General features: G+C 61.5%; 1 protein-coding gene across 1 annotated transcript in view; it reads right to left on the reverse strand.

Annotated features, from left to right (window-relative positions):
- Positions 1-22,829, reverse strand: part of ATP9A (ATPase, class II, type 9A) — a 52,598-nt gene that overhangs the window by 2,320 nt on the left and 27,449 nt on the right. Inside the window, exons 14-23 of the mRNA XM_012728228.1 lie at positions 18,197-18,406; positions 15,331-15,492; positions 8,767-8,859; positions 7,664-7,747; positions 5,531-5,701; positions 3,663-3,761; positions 2,553-2,642; positions 2,341-2,485; positions 1,700-1,764; positions 793-948 (exon numbers count right to left, since the gene is read on the reverse strand). Of these exons, the coding sequence (XP_012583682.1) occupies positions 793-948; positions 1,700-1,764; positions 2,341-2,485; positions 2,553-2,642; positions 3,663-3,761; positions 5,531-5,701; positions 7,664-7,747; positions 8,767-8,859; positions 15,331-15,492; positions 18,197-18,406 (1,275 nt within the window). The remainder of the gene's footprint in view (positions 1-792; positions 949-1,699; positions 1,765-2,340; positions 2,486-2,552; positions 2,643-3,662; positions 3,762-5,530; positions 5,702-7,663; positions 7,748-8,766; positions 8,860-15,330; positions 15,493-18,196; positions 18,407-22,829) is intronic.

Raw genomic sequence — 22,829 nt, forward strand, 5'->3', positions numbered from 1 at the left:
CTGGACGCTGGCCCGAGCGTGAGGACAGACAGACCGGGGGCTCGCTGGACGCTGGCCCGAGCGTGAGGACAGACAGACCGGGGGCTCCCTGGACGCTGGCCCGAGCGTGAGGACAGACAGACCGGGGGCTCACTGGACGCTGGCCCGAGCTTGTGGACAGACAGACCAGGGGCTCGCTGGGCGCTGGCCCGAGCGTGAGGACAGACAGACTGGGGGCTCGCTGGACGCTGGCCCAAGCGTGAGGACAGACCGGGGGCTCACTGGACGCTGGCCCGAGCTTGTGGACAGACAGACCGGGGGCTCCCTGGATGCTGGTCCGAGCGTGGGGACCGGCTGGGGGGGCTCGCTGGAAGCTTCTGCACCAGCAGCCACCCAGGGCGGGGTTGCGGGGAGGGCTCACTTCTGGCATTACTCAGTCATGTTTCTGGAAATTTTTACCAGGAGTCCATGACCTGCTTCTTTTGCAATGAGACAACAGTAATGAAGACATCTACAAACCCTCCCGGCAAAGCCTGTCCTCTGATGCAGGAAATACTAGCCGCCAGCCGTAAAAAATGGGCTGGTAAGTGGAAGCGGGCTTGGTCTGAGGCAGGCCGCCTCGGAGCCCCTCAGCCTGCGAGGAAGGGCCTCCCGGCAAACCTCTCTCGACATGAGCCCAGCGGTCAGGCTGGGTCCACCCAGCGCTGCCCTCACCCCCGCTGGCTGCTGGCCTGGCACAGTGTGGCGGGCGAAGTGGCCTGTCCACTCCCAGCTAAGGGTGCGTGTCCCTCAGCCGGCTGCTGTAAAACCCACCTGCATGGTGCTGATACACAGGCTCCGGTGGATGACGAACTGGCTGAGGGCGGCCGACCGCTTGTAGCTGTTCCGACCGTGCACCACGAGCAGCCGGCCCAGGTGCTTGAACTGAGTGATGGAGAAGTCGGCGGCCAGGGACGCCTGCTTTCCCTCCTAAAGGGCGATGAAATCGGGCACCGTCAGACGCACAGAGGTCAAGGCCAGCGCGCTTCTTTTAATTGAAAAAGCAAGACACTGTAAGGAGATCTCCGAAGCTCTCCAATAAAGAGGTTCTTTGGTTTCAAGCCATACGCAGTCGGTGGTCCACGTCTAATTTGATTTTTTCAAAAGGAATTTATTTAAATAAAAAACATTCCCAATCACAGATAGTTATAATTTGGAGGTCAAACGGATCGAGAATTAAGCCTTGGGGGTTAAGCCCAGTGCGTAATGGGTATCAGAAGCAAAGAGTTACTCAAAGACAGGCATCTTAGGACACTCAGACCCCCAGAGCGCTAGACAGGACGGGGCGGGGGCCTGATGCCACCGACAGCCTCAGAGAAGAGCCCCGAACAGGCGTCTTTGCACATTTACCCGAGTGGGTAACTGGCAGTCAGCCGCACGGGGGGGCTCCCCTCTTCAAGGCTTCCTGAGCACGACACACGTGCCCTCGCTGAGACCCACACCCCAAACCAGGGGCGGAACCCAGTCACGGGGACCCGCAGATGTCTAGGTGCCCCCACGGTCCCCACCGCTTCAACATGGCATGAGCCACGTCCGGGAAAGCTGGAGAAGCCTGTCCCAGGTAAGGAAGACTCAAGAGACGCCGAGGCGGGCTGAGAGACGCGACGGGTGGTCGGGCTGGTTCCTGAGGCCCTGTGGCTGGGGGCAGAGGGGCCCCCGGGGAGGGGCCACACCCGCTCACCTTGCCCTCGACACCCACGCCGCAGTCGGATTCCTGAATCATGCTGACGTCATTGCCGCCATCACCTGCAGCCACACAGGACAGGGAGGAAAGCGGGAAGCTGGAGCGGCGTCACCCCCACATGGGGCCCCGTGCCCCGTTGTCTAACTGGTCCCGCAGCCTGGGTGCATCCCTAATTCCCAGCAGAGGAGCTGTGCGTGGGGGGCACCGGGCGACCGGCCGAGGGTCCCAGCCCTGAGCAGTGGCAGGGACCTTGCCCACCCTCACCAGGGAGCACCCACCCTGGGGGTGTGGGGGCCCAGGCCACAGTCAGCAACAATTGCCCTGCACCCCGTGAACGCAGCCCCTCTGGCCCCCCAGCACCCTCGGTGACACCACTGTACCGTCCCCTCCACGGGTGAGCTGCCCGAGGCTGGCTGGGGAGAGGCCAGCGGAGACCAGCCCACCCCTTCACCCCCGCGTGGCTGCCTCTGTGCAGAGGCGAGGCCTGGGGCACACTCGTCTGCTCCTCCTCCAAGGGGAATATTTAAAACAACACAGAGCCAAAGCCCACAGGGTGGGGGGCGGGGGTCGTGACCCCGTGGCGCAGAGTCTGCAAAACACGCCCCCGAAGCCCAGCACGCGGCACGGCCGGCGCCTACCTACTGCGCAGGTGAGCTTGCCCGTGCGCTCCTGCAGCAGCCGCACGATCTGGGCCTTCTGGGTGGGGGCACAGCGGCAGCAGACCACGGCCGGGCACTGGCAGGCCAGCTCCATGAACTCGTACTCGTAGTACTTGAGGCAGACCTGGGGGCGCAGTGCGGTCAGCCCTGGCCCCGCACCCCGCAGGGCCCGCCGGGGGCCCCGCACCCACCTCCAGGGAGTCTCCCGAGATGACCAGGGCGCAGTCGTGCTTCCGGCGGAAGGCGTTCAGCTCCAGGTGGGCCTCGCCGCGGTTGGTCACCTGGAAGGGACACAGGGTGAAGCGGCTCCCCACAGAGGGCAGGGCGGCCCGCAGCGGCTCCCTGAGGCCCCGTGAGGCACCGACGGCCCCGGCGAGGCCCCTTCCTCCAGGCCCGGACCCGGAGCCCCGCCTGGTCCTGCTTGCCATGACCCCGCGGGAATCAGGGGAGCCAGGACACTGGCCCCGTCTGCCGCCCGGGGGCCACGGCGACCCACATAACTAAGACGGCAGCGGAAGGCTTCACGGCCACCAAGCGCTGCACTGAGCAGTGCGCGTGGCCAGGCCCACTCACTCCACGTGGTGCTACAGGGGCTGCAGCCCCTCTGCTTGACCCGGGGCCAGCTGGTCGGAGAGGCTCACGCAGGGCAGGCACCAGGAGCCAGGCACCCCGCAGGGCCGCAGCTTCCCTATAAAGGGCAGACGGGACACCCCAGGCCCCCCCCACATACACACACACACATCCAGGGTCCTCCACGTTTCCCGGCGTCCAGGCTCCGGCTACAGATAGGCGACTGCGGCCCCGAGTCCTGGAGCCGGACTCCATGAACCACCACGGGCCTGCTGGCTCCCAGCCTCCAGCAGCTCCAGCCGGCACTGTCCCGGTCAGGTACTGCCACGAGGGCAGGGAGCTTCTCGCCTGCCCGTCCAACAAATTCAGGGCGGAAGGGGGGTGGGGGGCCGGCGGGCCGTGGCTGTGTCAGGAGCTGACTTCGTACCCAAGCCCTCGTGTGAAAGCCGCCTTCCGGGCCGGACTCCTTGCACCCTTCGTGCCCACGTGCCCAACTGACCAGGCTCTCAAAGGGACGGGGCCCAGCTGCTGCAGGTGCGGGCAGGCCTGGAACCGGGTGCTCCGGATGGGGTCCTGCAGCGTAAGCTGGGCCGCTCAGGAGCTCCCGAGGTGGAAGGCCCCCCGGCGCTAGGTGCCCCCCTCGAGGGCCCACCCAAGGTGCAGGAGTGGTGGTGACCTTCGGCACGCCCACGCCCACCCCACCACATGGCCCGATGCAGAGAACGCGTTACCAGCCGGAAAACGTGGACGTCCTGGCTCCTGGTCACCAGATGCGCGTTCTTGGCCGTGCACGTGGCCGTCTCCAGCTTGTCCCCCGTCAGCATCCAGACCTGAAACGACGGAAGGGAGGAGCCTTTGCTGGCGCGGAGGCCACCGTGGCTGTGTCAGCCGGCTGTCCCAGAGCATCAGGCCACCTCGACAGGTTCCAGTTCCCTCCTCGGGCTCACGCTGTCCCCAACACGCCACAGGAAATGCCCAGTTCCGGGGCGTCGGGACCCGAGCCGCCCCCCGTGGCAGCAGAAGCTGCTCAGACCACACGAAGCTGGCCTGCGCGTGTCATCCCCCCGGGGATCCTCTTGACGCCGTAAATAACCCCGAAGAAGGGAAAGGCCGTGTGTCGACAGGAAACAGACTCGTCACGTTGCACACGCGTCTCTACACGCAGCTCGTGGGGGGCGGGGACCCCTGGAAAGCGCTGGCGGTCCACGTGCCGGCTCCTCCACCCCCACAGCCGTGGGCTCAGCCGGGGGCGACGAGCCCCAAGCCGCACCTGCCCCACCCGGGTCCCGCCTGGAATCGGGTCTGCAGAGTCAGCTGCCGCGTGCTGCTCTGGCACTTTTTTTTTTTTAATAATATAATAGCTTATTTTTACATCATTTTGTGCCTTTTCCCATCTCAGCTGTAATCCCCGTGGGCTTCCCATCACCAGAGCACCCGTGCGCCATCACCGTAGTCCAGTGCACTTCCCTCCCCCACCGTTTTTGATCCCATTCCCCACTCATGAAATGTCTCTGGTATACAGTTGTTTATCATTATCCCCCCCCCCCCCGGTCCTTTACACTCCTGCTCTGACTGAGACCATTCGGGGCCCTGGCAAGTGATGGGGTGTCTCAGGGCTTCCGCTTCCTGCCATGTGACGCCTTCGTGAAGAGGACTTGGCCCTTTCCTTCTCTTTCTGGCTTATCTCACTCAGCACGATCCCTTCCAGCTCCATCCATGCTGCTGCAAAAGGCATATGTTTATCTTTTTGACTGCTGAGTAATATTCCACTGTGTGTATGTACCACATCTTTTTAATCCAGTCACCTACTTTTGGGCATTTGGGTTGATTCCACATCTTTCCTATTGAAAATAAAGCAGCAATAAACATGGGGGTCCCACTCTGGCACCTTACCCCTTAACCCTTTATTCTCCCTGCTCCTGGCAGGGAGCGGTTAGGAACCCTCAAGATCTCAGCTGGGCCACTGGAGGGCCAAGTCCCCTTCACTAAGACGTCACGTGCAGGAAGCGGAAGCCCTGAGAAGCCCCATCACTTGCCAGGGGCCCAGGTGGCAACTAGAGGGGTGGGATTTGGACCCCCGTGGGAGGCCGGTCAGGACGAAGGTGCCGGCCCTTTGGGGTGGGGGCAGAGCCCCATGCATGTCCCCACAGCCTGATGCGTCCACTGCTCAGAAGGGTCCCTGGCGGAGGGCGGTGCATGGTGCAGCCCCAGGGCCGGCACCTGCTCCCTGGCGCCCTCTACTGGCCTCTCCAGATGTACTCCGGTGTAAGCGCATTTTGGTCCTGAACTTAAGAAAATGTAAATAAGGCGATCTGGGAAGGCAAGGGGCCACCGGGACCAGCGGACAGAAGACCGGCCAGTCACTCAGTGAGAACACGAGACCACTCCTGCCCGCTGGACAGTGCGGAGGCTTGAGGCCGCCGGCCGGCCAGGCAGCGTGACAGCTCCCGTGTACAGGCACCCTCCCTCGCTGCTGCCCACGCCCTACTGATGTTGTTCCACCCGCACCCCCATTCATCGCTAGCCCCCGCTGGCTGCTGTCACCCAGAATTCATTTCCACGCGGTGGCGTGTCCCCCCGCCCCGGAGGCCAGCCCTACCTTGATGCCCGCGTTCCTCAGGGTCTCCAGCGTGGGCCTCACGTCGGCCTGGAGCTGGTCCTCCACGCCGGTCAGGCACAGCAGCTCCATCTCCATCTCCAGGCTCTCAATCACCGTGGCCACTTTGAGGGAGCGGTCGTGCACACTCAGCTTGGCCTGGACGTAGCGGGCCTGAGACACACCGGGAGGTCAGGGCGTGGGTGACCGAGGGGCACGACAGGGTGGGCCGCAGGGGACCCGGCTCAAGTCCCCTGTACGTTCCCCTGCTGTGCGGCTTCTGGGAAGTCGCTTGCCTCCTCTGAGCCTGTCTCGCCCAGGAAGCAGCACTAACAGCCCCTACCTCAGCGGGCGCAGCAGAGATGGACACAGCCCAAGATCTCCACGCCGCACGCGCTTCAGCGCGGACAGCTCAGCATTGCCGGGCTTTCGGAAGACGAGCCCCACCTCCAGATCCCACCCTCTGTTAGCCCCCTCGCGTTAGCAAAGACCTGGAGAAAATCAAAGCCCCCGATGGACTGGGCAAGGCACAGGCCTTTACCGCGAAGGAAGATGGCGCCATCAGGGACAGAGTTCCTGCCAATGACGGTCACACAGAACTGCAGCACAGCCAGAGGCCAGTCCCAGCGCGGGGGTCGGGCCGGGCCGGGCCAGCAGCTGTCCCTGCCTGGCCTCTCCCTCCCAGGGAGGGCCGTGTGTGCGAGCGTGTGTGTGTGCCTGTGGACGTGTGTGCCGTGCACACAGGTGTGTGCATATCTGTGCACACGTGCTCTGCACATGTGTGTGTGCACATGTGTGTGTGCACGTGTGTGTCCTGTACACGTGCCCCTGCTCTGTGTGCCTTTGTGTGCACATCTGTGTGTGTCCATGATTTGTGTGTGCACATGTGTGCCTGTGTCTGTGCACACGTGCCCCTGCTCTGTGTGCCTTTGTGTGCACATCTGTGTGTGTCCATGATTTGTGTGTGCACATGTGTGCCTGTGTCTGTGCACACGTGCCCCTGCTCTGTGTGTACGTGTGTCTGTGTGCGCGTCTGTGCGCCTGTCCATGCTGTGTGTACACGTGTGTGTGTGCGCATCTGTGCACATGTCCATACTCTGTGTGTGCACTGTGTGCCTGTGTGTGCATGTCTGTGCGCATGTCCATGCTCTGCATGTGCACGTGTGTGCCTGTGTGTGCGTCTGTGCACATGTCCATGCTGTGTGTGCCTGTGTCCATGTTCTGTGTGTGCACGTGCGCACCTGTGTGTGTGCGTCTGTGCACGTGAACGTGCTCTGCGTGTTCACGTGTGTGCCTATGTGTGCATGTCTGTGTGCATGTGTCCATGCTGTGTGCACGTGTTTCTGTGTGCGCGTCTGTGTGCATGTCCATGCTCTGCGTGTGCACGTGTGTGCCTGTGTGTGCGTGTCTGTGTGCATGTGTCCGTGCTCTGTGTGTGCATGTGTTTGTGTATGTGTCTGTGCACGTGATCGTGCTCTGCGTGTGCACGTGTGTGTCTGTGTGCGTGTCTGTGTGCATGTGTCCGTGCTCCGCTTCTGCACGTCTGCACACGCCTGTGCTCTGTGCGTGTGCCTGTGTGCCAGTGTGCGTGTCTGTGTGCACACATGCTGCCTGTTTGTGTGTGTGCACGTGTGTGTCTGTGTATACACGTGTGTGCCCTGAGCTTTACGCCGGCCTGGGGACCTAGGGCCTGCCCTCGAGGGACATACAGTCTTTGGGACAAGGTGACCGTCAACCAGGCATTTTTATGCTGAATGCTTGGCAGCCACAGTCCAAGGCCAACATCGTTCACAGCTTAAAAAATGAGGGCTCCACCGGGCAGGTTCACGATAAACTTTCCAGAAGGTGAACTCTGTGCCAGCAGCCGGGCGGGGTGCAGTAAGTACGAGCCGCCCTGGCTGGGGCTGGGGGTCAGGAGGCCTTCCCAGAGATCACAGCGTTGGGGCCAAAATCCCAAAGAGGGCGGGGGGCGGTGGCGCCCGGGCAGAGAAAGCAAACGCAAAGGCCCTGTGGCCCAGCGGTGAGTCGCCAGGACCCGCCCAGAGCCAGAGAAGGACGAGGGGGCGGGCGGAGGCAGGAAAGGGAGGGGACCCGGGAGGTGGCCGGGCCGAGAGAAGGGTGGTCAGCACCACGTACCTCGAAGTCCTGGTACTGCTCCTCGGCCAGGGACTTCTTGGCCACCACCAGCACCCGCAGTCCTTCCCGGGCCATGTTCCCACACTGCGAAGCAGCCAGCGGTCAGCAGCAGCCCCTCGTGGTAGACCAAGCCTCGAGGGGCCCGCGGGAGCCCGCTGAGCAGGGCCCCTGCTCCCCGTGTACCCGCCAAGGGGAGGCGGCCCCGTGGCAGCCTCAGGGCCACCACCCACACGTGGGCTTCCCTGGCCGGCCTGCACGCGCCTCAGAACACAAGTCAGTGTGGTGAGGTCAAGGCCCTGGATTTGTGGCACCCTGAGAACCGCCCAAACCCCACCACGTGTCCCGCGTGTCCCGCGAAGCAGCGACGACAGTCCCGCCACAGGCCCTGTGGCCAGGCCACCCCCCGGCCCCTGTGGCATCTGGGTTTGCAGCCCCTAACTGAAAACAGATTCCTGGATGGACACGGTGAACCCCTCTGCCAAGTTAGAGACGAGACAAATGGCCTGAAAACCTTGAGAAGGCCTCGCTCCCGCTGCAGCCGACTCCCTGGGTCACCAACTGGGATGGGCAGGCTCTGACGAGGCCCCGGGAGCCCCACTTTCCCGGTGCCCAGACCGGGCATCACCCCCGGATCTAGAGACGTGTTCCCAAGGAGCAGAACGTGTGAGGAGTGAGGGGAGGCCCCTGCTGAGTTAGGGGCTCTTCCTGCTCCCCCTGAGGCTCCCTCACAAAGCCTGTGCCATCTTGGAGACTGCTGATGGAGACACCCACAGGGTGAGCCACTCGGGGCAGCCCCCAACCTGGAGCTGGCGGGAAGCGGAATCCATCCACGAACCCAAGTGCGCGTGGAGGTGGGTTTGCCCCAGCCGAGCCTTCAGACCACACCCCGGCCCTCGCCAACTGCAGCCACGGCTGGGAGACCCGAGGGCCAGCTAAGCCGAGGCTGGACTCAGGGCCTACGGGAGCTGAGAAAGTGGGTGTCGTTCTACGCGCTAAGTTTTGGGGTGAGCGATGACATCTGCAGGAAGAGAGAGCCGGCCGCAGAACACGCCGCAAGGCCGGATCCTCACGCCCGCCACGCCCGCCACGCCCGCCACGCCTACCTCCTCCTCCAGCCAGTCATTGTACTGCACGATGCTGGCCATGACCACGTCTGCGCCCTTCATGTAGAAGGTGATCTCTCCGGTCGTTTCATCCTGGGGGGCAAAGCAGGGTGGGGAATGAAGGACCGAGCCCATGCCATGCCCGCTTTGAGATCCGGTGCCCGCCTCCCGCGGTGCTGAGTGTCCACAGGGAGCTCATCGGACGCCATGCGTGTTCAGAGGCAAAGGCGGAGAGGGGTGTGGGCTGTGGGGCGAGGGCCACAACCTCAGAGAAAACTCAAAGCACCCAGAAAATTATGAAGTGGCGAAAGCAAGGTCGAAGGGGCCCAGGCGCTGTCTCTAAAGCGGCTGCTCTTCCAGTAGAACGGGCCCCGTGTACAAGCTCATTTTTGATCCACACGGGGCCTGACCGAAGCAGCACCCGGTGGCCACCTGGCAGGCGATGCCTGCTCGGGTTCTCACGTCGGCACTGGAACTGCCCGCCGTGGGGGTGGCCGTGTACAGCAAGTGCCAGCGGCCCCCGGGGTCAAACACAATGTCGACCCTGGCACACGCCCCCCGTGTGGGGCACACACTGCCCCGGCTGAGAGCCGCTGATCTGGACAGCCTGACCCCTGTGCACCCGAGGACTCGGCGAGACACCAGCCCTCCAGCTCAGCAGGCCACCTGGGGCGTGGGTGAGGGCCCCAGGGCAAGGGGTTGTGGAACGGGGATGCCGAGGCTGTCCCCACCAGGCGGCAGCCCGGGGCACACACGGAGGTCACCCCCCACGCTCTCGGGAGCCCCGCCATGCTGTGGAGAACAGGCCTGGCCCGGGGCTCTGCCCCCCAGGGACACTTGGCAAAGTGTTGGGACCATAACTGGGGGTGCCCCAGTACCCTGAGGATGGAGGCCAGGGGTGCAGGCAGCTACCCCACAACACACAGGACAGCCCCACGACCAAGGGTAAGTCAGCAGCCACGTGCCTGAGCCGAGGGGCTGGCTGTGTGGATGGGGTGCTCTCACCCCATGACTCCTTCCCCCGAGAGCCCCGTCATGGGGCGGCGGGAGCCTTCGCTACCTCGGGCTACCGTCACCACCATCCCAGGGAGCCCAGGACAACCCCCCACTCTTCATGGAATGCACCTTAAATGCCCAAACCACCTTAGCAATGACTCCCCCTTTCAGAGTAACGCTCGCCGGCCCTGCGATTGCTGACAGCCCCCTAGACCAACGTGCCCACCTCAGGTGACTGGCACCTCCAGTCCCCTGCGTCTGCGAGACCCGAAGGCACGCCGATCCCTCGCCGCCGGCTGCCCATCATACAGGCCTAGGCCCGGCCCCGCCGCGGGGCGCCTGAGAGCAGCGGGGTTTCTTGCACCCCTCCCTGCGCCGGAGGGTGCCTCACAGCACCGCTTAGGAAATGACGCCCCTCCCAGCTTCCTCTACTGCCCCCAGGGCTCCTGGGGCTGGACACCGAGGCCAATATAAATACGGCATCAACTGTCTCCTCCCATTAGTCACTTCCTCCCCCCAGTTCATCGCGGGGTTGCTCCGTTCCCATGTGATGGCAAGATTGCGTCGCGGGCCACAGAGGCCCGGGCCTGCAGCATTGTTTGGTCCCCAACTTTTTCCACCGTGGTCTGGTTCTGGCACCTGTTCAAAGGCTTCTTTCATCCAAACAATGACCAGTGGGTGACCAACGCCCACGACCCCACGGCAGCTCTGCACGTGGGAAGGGGGAGGAGGGGCCGAGGGGCGCCGGCACACACCGCAGCCAGCGTCCAGGGCCTCCTCGGAGACCAGCCCACAGCCCCGACGAGTGGCCGTGCCAAGCTGCTGCTCCACAGCAGACGGGTTCGCCCAAAACCAGACCTTGCTGGCGAGTGAGGCCCCCCCAGCACCGCCACGAGGTCACACGTGCTTACAGGTGAGAGCAAAGCGGTCACGCCAGCGGTCAGCAAGCCCAGTGGACGGATGTCCTCACGACTGGAAACGGACGGCCCTTCTCACACAACAGTCAGGATGTAGGCACACACGAGAAGAGAGCTTGCAGCCCCGCACACCGGGCGTCTGGGCTGAGGCCTGGTCTCCACCCACCGGGCCAGCAGCACAGGCCCAGAACGTGCCCAGGCATTCTGGCTGTCCCCTGGGGCAGAGGGCCACCTCCTGGGAGGACCACGGGCAACTTGGCACCAGGTGGCACAGGAGCCCAGGGCCCTGGAGGCCCATCTCCACCCGCCCAAACCGAAGGTGGAGAGGCAGACCAGGCAGAAAACGGACGCTGCCGGAACAGCGGGCCCTCACCTGAGACGGATGCCCGTGGGGCTTTTCTGAGAGGCGAGGAACGAAGCACCGCCGAAACATCCCCTAAAAGGACATGACACTAGGCCCTCCCTGGCGGTGCAGCCGGTTAGGACGCAGCACTGCCAGGCAGCCGCCGCTTCAGCGCGAGCTCGACCCCCGCCCCGGAGATGACCCACCCACGCGGCGTGGCAGCGCCTGCCTGTCACCCCGCCGCTCCCCTCAGCAGTGGACTTCGTTGATCTGCCTGTTCTGCTCCCCGCTCTGTCTCTGATGAAGCCTCTCACGGTCCCTGCACCTCTGGCCTGTGCTGTATAAATAAATCTTTTTCTGAAAAAAGATTATGTAATGCATGGGTTTTGTCAACAAACCACCACACATACATCCAGGTCATAAAAATCAGGCTGCAGGAAGACACCCCAACTCCAGCCCATGGTGGGGCTGGGGAGTTTAGGAAGCTCAGAGTTCAGGGCCAACAAAAGTTTGTGTGGACACGCACAGCGCACAGGCTTAGACACCGACCGAAGGGAAGCGCTCGGAAAAGGTCAGTGGCTGGCGGCCTCTGAGCGGTGAGGGTACAGAGGAGGCTCTCGCCCGCCCTGACATCTGCATTCGTTCTAAACGTCTTCCGTGAATGGCGACTTCTCTCTGTAACCGGGACGGGGCGTGCTGCTTGAAATACTGAGCCATGGCCACCCTCCAGCCTCAGGCCTCCAGACACCGGCCCCGTCCTTGCCGTGGGCTCTGGGCGACCGGGAAGGACAGTCCTTCACAGCCAACGGAGCCGAGGCCTTGGGCCACTGCTATGATGGGAGACTGCGGACTGTGTGATGCTGACTCCACCTGCAGTGACTTCAGCAGAGCTCATGGCCCTAGGGCTTGAAAACACTCAGGGCTGGCACAAAATCAAAGCAACCCCCTAGGAGATAAGGACTCTCATTCTCCAGGAAGCAACCACCCCCGGGATTCTTGCTGCGGCTTCCAGGCCACGGCTGCTCTTGACATCAGACATGCTCTCACGATACAGCCTGGAAGCCACAGGGCAGCCGCCGTGTGGGAGAGAGGGCTCCCGCCGACGTTGCCACAGCCAACGTCCCCTCACATCTGCGAGCTCCTACTGGCATGGACGCTGCCAGTGTGCCCACCCCTGGCCCATCAGATGCAGCTGCAGGAGCTCCTTCCGGCTCCAGCCACGAGCTGCAGCTTGTCGTGGACGGTGCCCAGCGACCCCGCCAGCCCTGCTGCTCACGCCCTGGGGGCCTCCCGCCCCGCCCCCCCAGCAGGGGCTGGGCCAGGACGCGTTTCTAGCAAGTCAGACGGAAGTGGGGGAGGTGGTTCTGACACCGGGTTGCCAAAGAGCCCCATCTTGCTCCCCCCCGACTGGAAGCGGGGGCTGACCGGCCAGGGCCTGTGCGGCCATGACCGAGGGCTCCGGCCAGCAGCCAGCTGAGAACTGAGGCCCACACACAACCGCAAGGCGGTGCGTCCTGCCAGCAACCTGACCTGTCTGGAAATGGACCCTCCGCAGCTGAACCTTGGATGACCACAGCCTGGGTGCGGGGAGACTCCAGTCAGCCTCACCCAGCCTCCGGCCCACGCAGGGCTGGGGTTGGGTTGGGGTAGTAGCTACTGCAGTGCTACTATGAGCCACTACATGTGGGGACATCTGCTAGGTGGCAATACATCACCAGCACCCCAACACTGCTAGGGTGCCCTATGGACTTCTCGACAGCCTGCTCAGAACAGCCCAACTCCCACGTTCCGGGGTAAAGAGCAGCCCAGCTGGGAGGGAACCCAACTCCCCATTTTCCACCTGTGTGAAGTGGGGGAGATGTCTCAGCCCCTAACCCTCGGTTTTCTTCTCTGTCAAATGCTGGTCATCGTGGTACCTACCTCGGTGGGTTGTGGTGAGAATTAAGTGAGTTAATGGGTGCAAATCACCTAGTGCACACAAGAACCAGCTAAATGTTGTCCGCCGTCACGGGTATAGTGTCTGCTGCTGCTGGAGTACTGCTCTAGTTATGACGGACTGGTCACTACCGCGGCCGTCACTGCTGTCACCGCCACGACCATTTACCAGACCAGAATCCACGACTCCTTGATCCCCACGACCGACGCCTTGGCTGGCGCAGGGAGGAGGGAGGCTCGTGAGTTTAAAAATAAAGACAGAGGCCCTCCCTGGTGGCGCAGCAGGTTGAAGCACAGCACTAAGAAGCTAGGGCCACGTCCGCATGGGTTTGATTCCCGCCTGCCCGGGAGGTGACCCTATGGCGCGGCAGACCTCTCCTGACCCGCCCGCTGCTCCCCTCAGCAGTGTACTTCGTCCATCTGCCTGTTCTGCTCCCCACTCTGTCTCTGGTGAAGCCTCTCGCCGCCCCTGAGCCTCTGGCCTGTACCCCAGTTCTGTATACACAAATAAACAAATCTAAAAAAAAATAAAATAAAGACAGAAAAGGCACTTCCAGAGGTTCTCATAATCGGAAGCAGCTTCCTCCAGCCAAACCAAGTACTGGAAAGAACCTTTAAAAGGCCGGGCTGGGCTGGGAGCTGGTAGTCGCATTTTCCAAGCACCCTTGAAAACTCTGGCCATCAACCAGAGTTGAACAAAGAGGGGTTGCCATTCCAGGGGGGCCTGGGTGGATCCCAGGCGGCCCAGCCTCTGGGGATGAAAGTGCCAATCGGAAAGGCAGACCTTAATCTGGACTCTTCCGATCGCCAATTAAAAAGCCCGACACCCTCAGATACTGAGGGGGACGTGGGAGGTCCGTGGGACCAACGCGAAACTGGCACGCCCTGGCCAGGTTCGAGCGGCATCCAGGCCCTCCCTGGCGGCGCAGGGGTTAAAGCGCAGCTCTACAAAGCTGGCCACAGCTGCTTCGGCTCAAGTTCGATCCCCGGCCAGGGAGGTGACCCACATGGTGCAGCAGCAGACCTCTCCTGTCTCCCCGCTGCCCCCCTCAGTGGTATTATTTCAGTCAATCCACCTGTCCTGCTCCCCACTCTGTCTCTGGTGAATCCTCCCACCCCCCTGCACCTCTGTTCGGGACCTCAGTTCTTATGCATAAATAAACCTTTAAAAAAAAAAAAAGCAAAGAAGTCGCACTTGCTTAAAATTAGTGAGTTCTGTCTATCAAAGGATGTTATCAAGAAGGTAAGAACTACAGAAGGACAAAACTCGCAGGTCATAGGTCTCACAGGGGCCTAGTATCCAGAACATATAAAGGAGCCTGACGGGTCAACAACCACCATCAAAACAACAACCCAACCAAAAAGGCGACAAGGAGCCGGAGAAGACATTACTCCGTGAGAGAGACACAAGCGCCCGGCCGCTGGTGCAGCTGCTCACACCGAGGGCCAGCAGGGAGCGCAAATCAAAGCCACACCGAGGCAGCAGCTCACGCCCTGGGACATCACAGTTCCTGGAAGATGGAGAAGAGCTGGTGAGGGGTGGGAAAAGCTGGTGGGAAGGGAAAATTTGGCATCCTTATAGAAAGCAGCTGGGAAGTCCCTCATCGAGTTAAAGGACAGAATTGCCCGGCTGATGACCAGGAAGTCCACCAGTAGGTACAGATGCAGAGGAACTGAAAGCAGGTACTCAAATCTCCACATACAAAGTTCACAGCCCCACTAGTCACAATAACAAAGCTGTGAAAATAACCTAAGTGTCCGTGGTGGAATAGTACTCAGGCATAAAAAAGGAAGGCTGCCCCGAGGCCAACGAAATGTGAACGAACCTTGAAAATACAGCGCAAAGAGCTGCATAAAAAGGAGCAATGGTGTGTGTGGTGCCATTTGTCCAAGTTCCCCAGGGCGGGCCAAACCACAAGGGGCCCGGGGGAGGCGGGGGGTGGTGACCGCGGGTGGGTACAGGTTTCCTTTGGGGAGCGAGAAGGTTTTTAGACTTGACAGTCGTGTGACTGCATAGCTCAGTGGCTATACTAAAATGTGACTGGAAGAAACCCATTCACATCCTGTGACCTGCCCCGCCATAAAAAGAGTCAGTGTTGCGCGAACAGGCAGTGAGATATGTACAATGGCCAGCAAATGCCCCATCTTCTCTCATCAAGCCTCCACTCTAGAACCTCCACTCAACCAGACGCTGAGCAGCTAACCAAACCTGTGCAGTTGATGAGCCCGTCTTTCGCTTGGAACGACGCTCCCTCGTTAGTTTGGAGGACAGGCACCCTAACAAAGCCGGTGGGGAAGGGTAGCAAGGGCCGGCAAGGCCCCGACGCGGCAGGCTCGGGGCGGCCAGGGCCGCGCTGGACAGGAGACGCTCACCCTCACGATGATGCCCATGCGTTTGCTTTCATAGGTGAAAGGGAAGATCTGCAGGATGGTGAAGTTCAGGATCTGGTCGCCAGGGGTCCTCAGCTGCATGGAAGACTGGTCTCGGCCCACCAGGGTCAGGCCCACACTCTCCGTCCACTGTACCAGGGCCACCTAAATGCAACGGGGGTAAGGTCAGACGCACAGTGAAGAATCTGGGTCACAGGCCGAGCGGAGGCCACAGAGGTGGAAGGGGACGCACAGACAGGCGAAGCTGAAGCTGTGACAGCCCGTCCCGAGGGCAGGGCCCCATTTGCTGAGCAGGGGGAGCCCAAGGGGAAGGGCGTCACCCGAGGGGGCGCAAGCGTCCGCAGCAGCGCCCCATGGGCAGCTCCGCCCTCCCAGGGACACGGGGGCGTCCGGGGACATCTTCAGGCGTCACAATGGAGAGCCGAGTGCAGCAGGCACCGAGAGGGTAGAGTCGTGGGGTGCTACTAGCCGTCCCCCAACATGGAATCATCTTGGCCAGTCCTGCCGAGACGAAGAATTCTGCCCAAAACTGACAGGCCGGGGGTGCTGGCAGCCACAGGTGTGAGACCAGGGGGCCTTCACCCCCCCTCCACACCCACCTACATCTGCACCGGGCACTCACCCGGGGCGAAGGGAGGGGGCACACAGCTGTGTCCTTGAGACAGGAGTGGGACAAGGAGGCGAAGAACACACACAGGGGACCAGCGGGGCTCCCGAAGGACCTCGCTCCCACCACCGCCGGGCAGGGGGAACCCCTGGGGGAGAAAGTCTCTGGAAACAGAGTCACAGGCACGTGCCGGGGCAGGAGAGGACACACAGCACCCCCTCAACACTCAGGGAGGAGCCCGAAAACCACACACGTTAGAGGGAAGAAATTTCAGGCCCTGCCTGCCGGTGCAGGGTTGGAGCGCAGCACTATGACGCTGTCCGCAGCCGCCGCAGCACGAGGTCGATGCCCGGCCAGGGAGGGACCCACAGGGCGCAGCAGATCCCTCCTGTCTCCCCGCTGCTCCCCTCAACTGTGTTTCGGTCAATCTGACTGTTCTGCCCCCTGCTCTGTCTCTGGTGAATCCTCTCACCCCCACACCTCTAGCCTGCACCCCAGTTCTTAAATGCATAAATAAGTCTTTAAAAAAAAAAAGCCCTGTAACTGCCCCCAACAAGACCACAGCCCCCCACTCCTTGCCGCCTCACAATGGAGTCCACTCAAAACACCTGCTGAGGTAAGGCCTGGCCAGGCGCATGCTTGCTGCAAATGTTTATAAATGTCTGAAAACCAGCGCTTACCCAAACCCCGACAAAACAAGAACAGCGCCCTACCTCTGGGCACACGCACAAGCTATAATCCTGCATTCAAAAAGCTGGAATGGAAGCATCACAAAATACCGAGTGAAGGCCAAAATCCTACCTATATATTAAAATTTCCATATTTTAGGAAAAGAGCCTTGCGTGCTACCTGGCAGCGCAGAGCACAGTGAGACCCACCGGCACGCGCGGCAGGACGGCGGGGCCCACCCACGCCAGGCTGGCAGAGCCGCCACCTTCCTGCAGTGCTGCTGCCATGGACACCGCGCAGACCCTTCGGAGGACGGCCTGGACCTCCTCGACGCGGCTGGGACCCCCAGCAGCCGCCCGGGACCTCTGCCCCAAGCCACGCCCTCAGCCATAATAGCAAGAAGCACAAAACCAGAAACAAGCCCAAGGCCCCTGGGCTGGCCGAGGCCAGCGGCCTGGGGCACAGATCCACGGCCCATCCCCCGCCAAGTGGAAGCCGCCGGGCCGGGAAGACCAGGGCCTGCTGCTCCCAGTCTGAAATGTCCAGAACAGGCCAGTCTGCAATCTGGAGACGGAAAGGAGACAGGGCTGAGGCGTGGGGGCGTCTAAGGGAACGTGGACATGAAACCCTTCCTTTTAGGGTGATGAAATGTCCCAAATTGATCATGTAAAGTAATGGTTCTGTCATCTCCAAGTATATTAAATAAACCCGCTGGTTGTCTATAGGAACGGGCAGACTGGGCTCTCCCCGGTGGCGCAAGAGGTTAAAGCACTGCAAGTGTCCACAGCCGCTTCAGCACGAGTCCAGTCCCCGGCCAGAAAGTGACCCGCTGGGCTCTCCTGCCTCCCCGCTGCTCCCCTCAGTAGTGTACTTCGTCCATCTGCCTGTTCTGCTCCCCACTGTCTCTGGTGAAGCCTCTCATTGTCCTGCACCTCTGGCCTGTACCCCAGTTCTGTATGCATAAACAAATCTTTAAAAAAAAAAGGGGGACCCTCCCTGGTGGCGCAGCGGGTTAAAGCACAGCACTGAGAATCTAAAGCCACTTCCGCATGAGTTCGATTCCCGCCTGCCCCGGAGGTGACCACATGGCGCGGCAGACCTCTCCTGGCCCGCCCGCTGCTCCCCTCAGCAGTGTACTTCGTCGATCTGCCTGTTCTGCACTCCACTCTGACTCTGGTGAATTCTCTCACCCTCCACATCTCTGGCCTGTATCCCAGTTCTGTATGCACAAATAAAATAAAATCTTTAAAAAAAAAAAAAGGGGGGGGGTGGGTGTGTGTGTAGGAATGGACAGACCGTATAGTGTGTGGATTAACTGCTGTTAGGGTGCATGGGGCGGGTAGTGAAGGGCTGGGGAAGAGGTGTGTTTTGGGGTGCCAGCCTTCAGAGGCACTAACAAGTTCTCCTGCTCTTCCCCAGCTCAGCAGCATCTCAAGTCCAGCTCTGCTCCCTGCCGGGTTCCTGCGTGCCCGCGCTGACCTTGACCCCGCGCCTGTCCGGCCGGCAGGTGGCGCCCGCGGCCCCGCCGGCGCCGGGCGGCGTCCGCCCGCGTGCACCGGGGCTGGGGCTCACCTCGTCGGGGCTGGACGCCTGGTACACGCGGCAGGAGTCCTCGTACTGCTTCTCGGCCTCCGCCTGGTCCGTCACGCCGTTGGACTCGTACACGGGGGTGACGTTGTGGCAGAGCGCGATGGCCTTCACCGCCTCGTGCACGCGGCTGCTCATGGTCCGCCGGACCTTGGTGGTGAGCGTGGGGCCCTTCTGGGCAGGGGGCTCCTGCGGCTGCGGGAGGAAGGGAGAGGGGACCTGTGACTGGAAGCGCGCGCGGCGGCAGGAACAGCACACTCCCCAGAGCTTCTCTCTCCACCAACAGGCACGCAGGGGCGGCGGCAGCCCGTGGGCACCAAGGAAGGACAGTCCGGCCGGGCATTGCCCGGCAGAGAACACAGCTGACTACAGAGGAGCATAGCAAGGTGGGGGGTGCTGGGTGGGGGGCGCTGAACAGGGGACTGTCTTGGGGGGGCATAGAAGCCCCTCACTGAAGTCGTCCTGGGCTGGGAAGGGCCAGGGCTGGTGTCCTGGACACCTGGGTGTTTATAGCACCCCTGGTCTCCTCCACCCATTAGATGCCCGAGGCAGCCCCAGTTGAAACAAGAGACCAAATATTCTCCAGATGTTACCAGAATCCTCCCCGCTCCTAAAGCACTGTTCTCAATGCACCCGCTTCCGGGCTGAACACGGGAGGCGGCAGGCCTCCCCGTGGCCGGGGTTAAGTCCCAGCGCTGCCCCGGCAAAGGCCTGAGTTCCTTCCCGGCCGGGGAGGGACCCCTGGGGCGCAGCAGACCTCTCCGGTCTCCGGCTGCTCCCCTCGGCAGGGTATTTCAGTCCACCTGCCTGTTCTGCCCCCCACTCTGTGTCTGGTGAATGCTCTCACCCCCTCAACTCTGGCCTGCACCCCAGTTCTTCTATGTAAAACCAATTTAAAAATACGTGTTTTAAAAAGCAAACAAGCAAGGCAGCAGCATTCACGCAGGGCGGGCTCGCGAGGCACATGGGGACGCTTGGAACCAACCCGCAAGATGAACGGGGGCCGGGGCTCCCCGACCTCAGGCCTCCTCCCGCCTCCCCCTGCTTCTCCCCCTGAGGAGCCCGAGAGGCCAGGTAATGGGTGACGATGTGGGAAAATGGTCTCAACAGCCCAGGAGCGAGCACCCTGAAGGGTAAGAAATCTGGGCTTTCCTCTCGGAGGGGCGGGCTGCCGTGTGACCTGGAGCAAGTCATGTCTGCCCTCCGGGCCTCAGTTTCCTATGAGTAAGAAGAGGTGGCCACGGGGTGAGGGAAGCCAAGCCATGCTCCACGCCAACCAGCAGGGACCCCAAGAAACCTCTCAACACAGCCACCCACCAGCCACCGGGTCCGAGGTGCATATTGGGTGCTCGAGGCCTTCTTCTGAGGTCAAGGCTCTGCTACTCTAAAATACCCGAAGACTGAGGCCAGGAGGAGACAGCAGCTAGCTGCTGGCAGTCTACGTGCAGAGCCCTCCACGGCGACCAGCCGGCCGGTCAGCGGTGGCTCACCTCTCCCAACTCATCCTCCACCTCACTCACTCCGCACCAGCCAGGCCGGCCCTGGCTGCCGAGCTCCGCCCCACCCCAGGGCCTTTGCACGTGCGGAGTTTGGGCCCCAAGAGGCCGGTTCACTCCACCCATAGTTCAGCTCTCAGTTCAGTGCTGCCTCCTCAAAGAGCACTTCTCTGAGCCCCCCGATTCCTGGTTCCCTGCTGGCCCTCCCCGCCCAGGAGTCCTGGCCCACCGCCCTTTGCTGTCTCTGGTCTCTAAAACCGGCTGGTCCGCCTGTGCGTCTGTCAGCCCGAGAGACGCCGCAGCCCGATACCTGGGGCACTGCCGCGTGTGCCGGGGACCGACTGTGCCAGGGGCACACTGACCGCTTCGGGTGCCCAAGGTGAGGGCGGAGAGGCCTCGTTTGACGTAAACTCTTCTCATTTCCAAGAAGAAACAAGCATCCAGGTGACCGACTCCGGCTGGAGCTATTGAACCCGGCCGGGACACGGCGCCCTGCGGGCCCGCCGCCCCGGTGAGCTGCGTCCCGGAGCCAGGCCGTCTATGGACCGGCTGGATGTTCCGTTCCGCTGAGAACACACCCCACCCCCGGACCGGGCCGCGGGAACACACGGCAGCCCGAAATGGAGAACAGATGGGTCGGGAGAAGCCGAAAACGACTTTCATTTCATTTTCTTAATACTATTTTTAGCAGTGGCATCAGCCTCCTCGGGTAATTAGACAATTACTCGATTATTCTGGTCACACAGGCACACACGCTGCTCCAGCTTCCTGCTCTGTTAACCTCTGGTGTCAAGAGGACACGGGTTTCACTTCCAGGCCAAAGGGCACTGCATGGTAACAATAATTAGAGTAATGAATCAGAACTACAGTTTAAACGAATCATTACTGGCCAAGTGCTTTTCATTAAGAAGAATTCAGCTCGAAACTCTAACGAAGACTAAAGATTTCCAGAAAGTGTCCCGCTGCAGAGGCGGAATCAAGAACTTTCTTCCCCAAGCTCTGTAATTCGTGCTGCAGCAACGGGGCTTGTCTTCGTTTCTCCCACATTCCTCGCCACCTGGACCACATTATTATTTCACGGTTGGGGCAATAACAAGACCTTTGACAGAGTAATTGCTCTGGCTGGTAAGTTCTAGCAGCCCAGGCCCGAAGGACAGGCCGCGGGGAGGGTCCCTCACCAGCTCTGGGATTTACACGCGCTCGGACTTCACGCTCCCACCTCACGCTCCCAGCGGCCCGGGGCGCCCACCCCAGCTGCCTGGCGGGTAACGCGGGGCGGGGTGCCTTCCCAGTGACCCCGGGAAACAAGCCCAGGGCCAGGCTGACGGAGAAGCCCAGGTGGCCCTGACGTCCAGCCGGGGCCCCATCCCACAGCACACCCCAGGCAGGCTCACCCGACACACGGACATGCCCGCGGTCACCCTTCCGCCCGCCTTCAGGAGCCACCCGCCGGGCTAAAGTCCTCTCACAGTTGTCCAGTAAGCGGCTCCTGCACGCACCCAGTGGGGGTCCTCGTTCTCAAGAAGGCCTGGGCAATGGCAAGGGGCTTGGCCGGCGCCCAACTCGGGGACTGGCTGCAAACGGCCTCACGTTCCCCATATGGAAGAGTTTCACACTGGACAGTGTTTATCTCCAGCCTCCTCCCCACAGGCCCTTTAACCTGCACACATTTCTCCTTACTTAAAAAATACCAGGGAAAAATCAAAACAGATGTGCTGTCCACAGAGGCAGGTCATGGCTCTTTCTGCCCTGGGGCAAAAGCAGTGGTCTCGTCCTGCGAGAGCGAGAGAGCCCGGGAGGTCAGAAGCCGGAGAGGCACCGTGGCTCTCACACAAAGGCCCGGGGTTGGGGTTCACACGGGGCGTCCGCACCCTCGGAGAACACGAGTGACGTCCCTCCAGGAAACAAGACACTGGAAATCCGCGGCAGGGACGTCTCCCAGGGAGATCCCCAGTCTGTATTACAGGGAAGTTATTGCAGAAACGAAGCGCTGAGTCACCATGAAGACCCACTTTCGTCTTAAGTGCAATTCAAAGCTCACCACTCGTGGCTGTTCATCACGTGCGCCCCATTCACTCGGGGCTCCAAAGGACAGGGCATCCCATCCCCAGCCCAGCCCTGCCCCGGCACCGTGTCCAAGCCAGCTCCTGAGCGCGCCCTCATGGTGCGCCCGCCACTGTCTCCTTTCAGTACGTCGACATCAGGCCCAAAGCAGCCCACCTCCCGGAGTCCCACCCAGCTCCAGGGCTGTTGATCTCTGCAGCCAGGGACGCCAGCCCGTCACAAGCAAACCTAGTGAGCCCCAGCCATGCTTTTCGTGGGTGACAGGTTCAGGAAAAGAGCAGAATCTCTAGGCACCAGGGCCTGGCACACGTCTTTGTGTTTGTTCTTAGAGGCCACAGTGGGGAACCGCTGGAAGATGAGAGTTCGCGTTACCCGCCAGGCAGCTGGGGTGGGCGCCCCGGGCCGCTGGGAGCGTGAAGTCCGAGCGCGAAGTCCGAGCGCGTGTAAATCCCAGAGCTGGTGAGGGACCCTCCCCGCGGCCTGTCCTTCGGGCCTGGGCTGCTAGAACTTACCAGCCAGAGCAATTACTCTGTCAAACATCTTTCCATGAAACATGATTGAGTTCGGGAAAAAGTGGGAGATGTTAAGCTGGAAATCATCTCTGATAAATTTCTCACAAGCATGCCAGGCCGAACACAGAGGAGAAACTGAAGCTCATCATAATCAGCCCATTAAGTCGGGCTACTCTGACCCAGAACCAGAAGACAGGAAAAAATAAACATGCTCATAAACAGGAAGGAAAACCATCCACAGCGAGCTCACTCTCTGGTACCAGTTACTGGGCAACTTCCTCTTGGGTTACTGCCCGGATTCATTAGTACTCGGTACAGCAGATTAGCCCAGGGCTGAGGAAGGAAGAAGGAAAAACCTCAATGCCATTTTCTTCAGAGTACAGGGGACAGCGAGCCCTCCCTGGCGGGGTGACGGGTTGGGACGCAGCACTGCAAACCGGCCATGGCCACCTCGGTGCCGGTTCGAGCCCCACCCCCCAGGTGGCCCGTGTGGCGCGGCAGAACCCTCCTGACCCGCCCGCTGCTCCCCTCAGCAGTGTGCTTCGT

The sequence above is a fragment of the Condylura cristata genome, unplaced genomic scaffold (assembly GCF_000260355.1).
Source record: "Condylura cristata isolate star-nosed mole 26May11 unplaced genomic scaffold, ConCri1.0 scaffold00022, whole genome shotgun sequence".
NCBI lineage: Eukaryota > Metazoa > Chordata > Mammalia > Eulipotyphla > Talpidae > Condylura > Condylura cristata.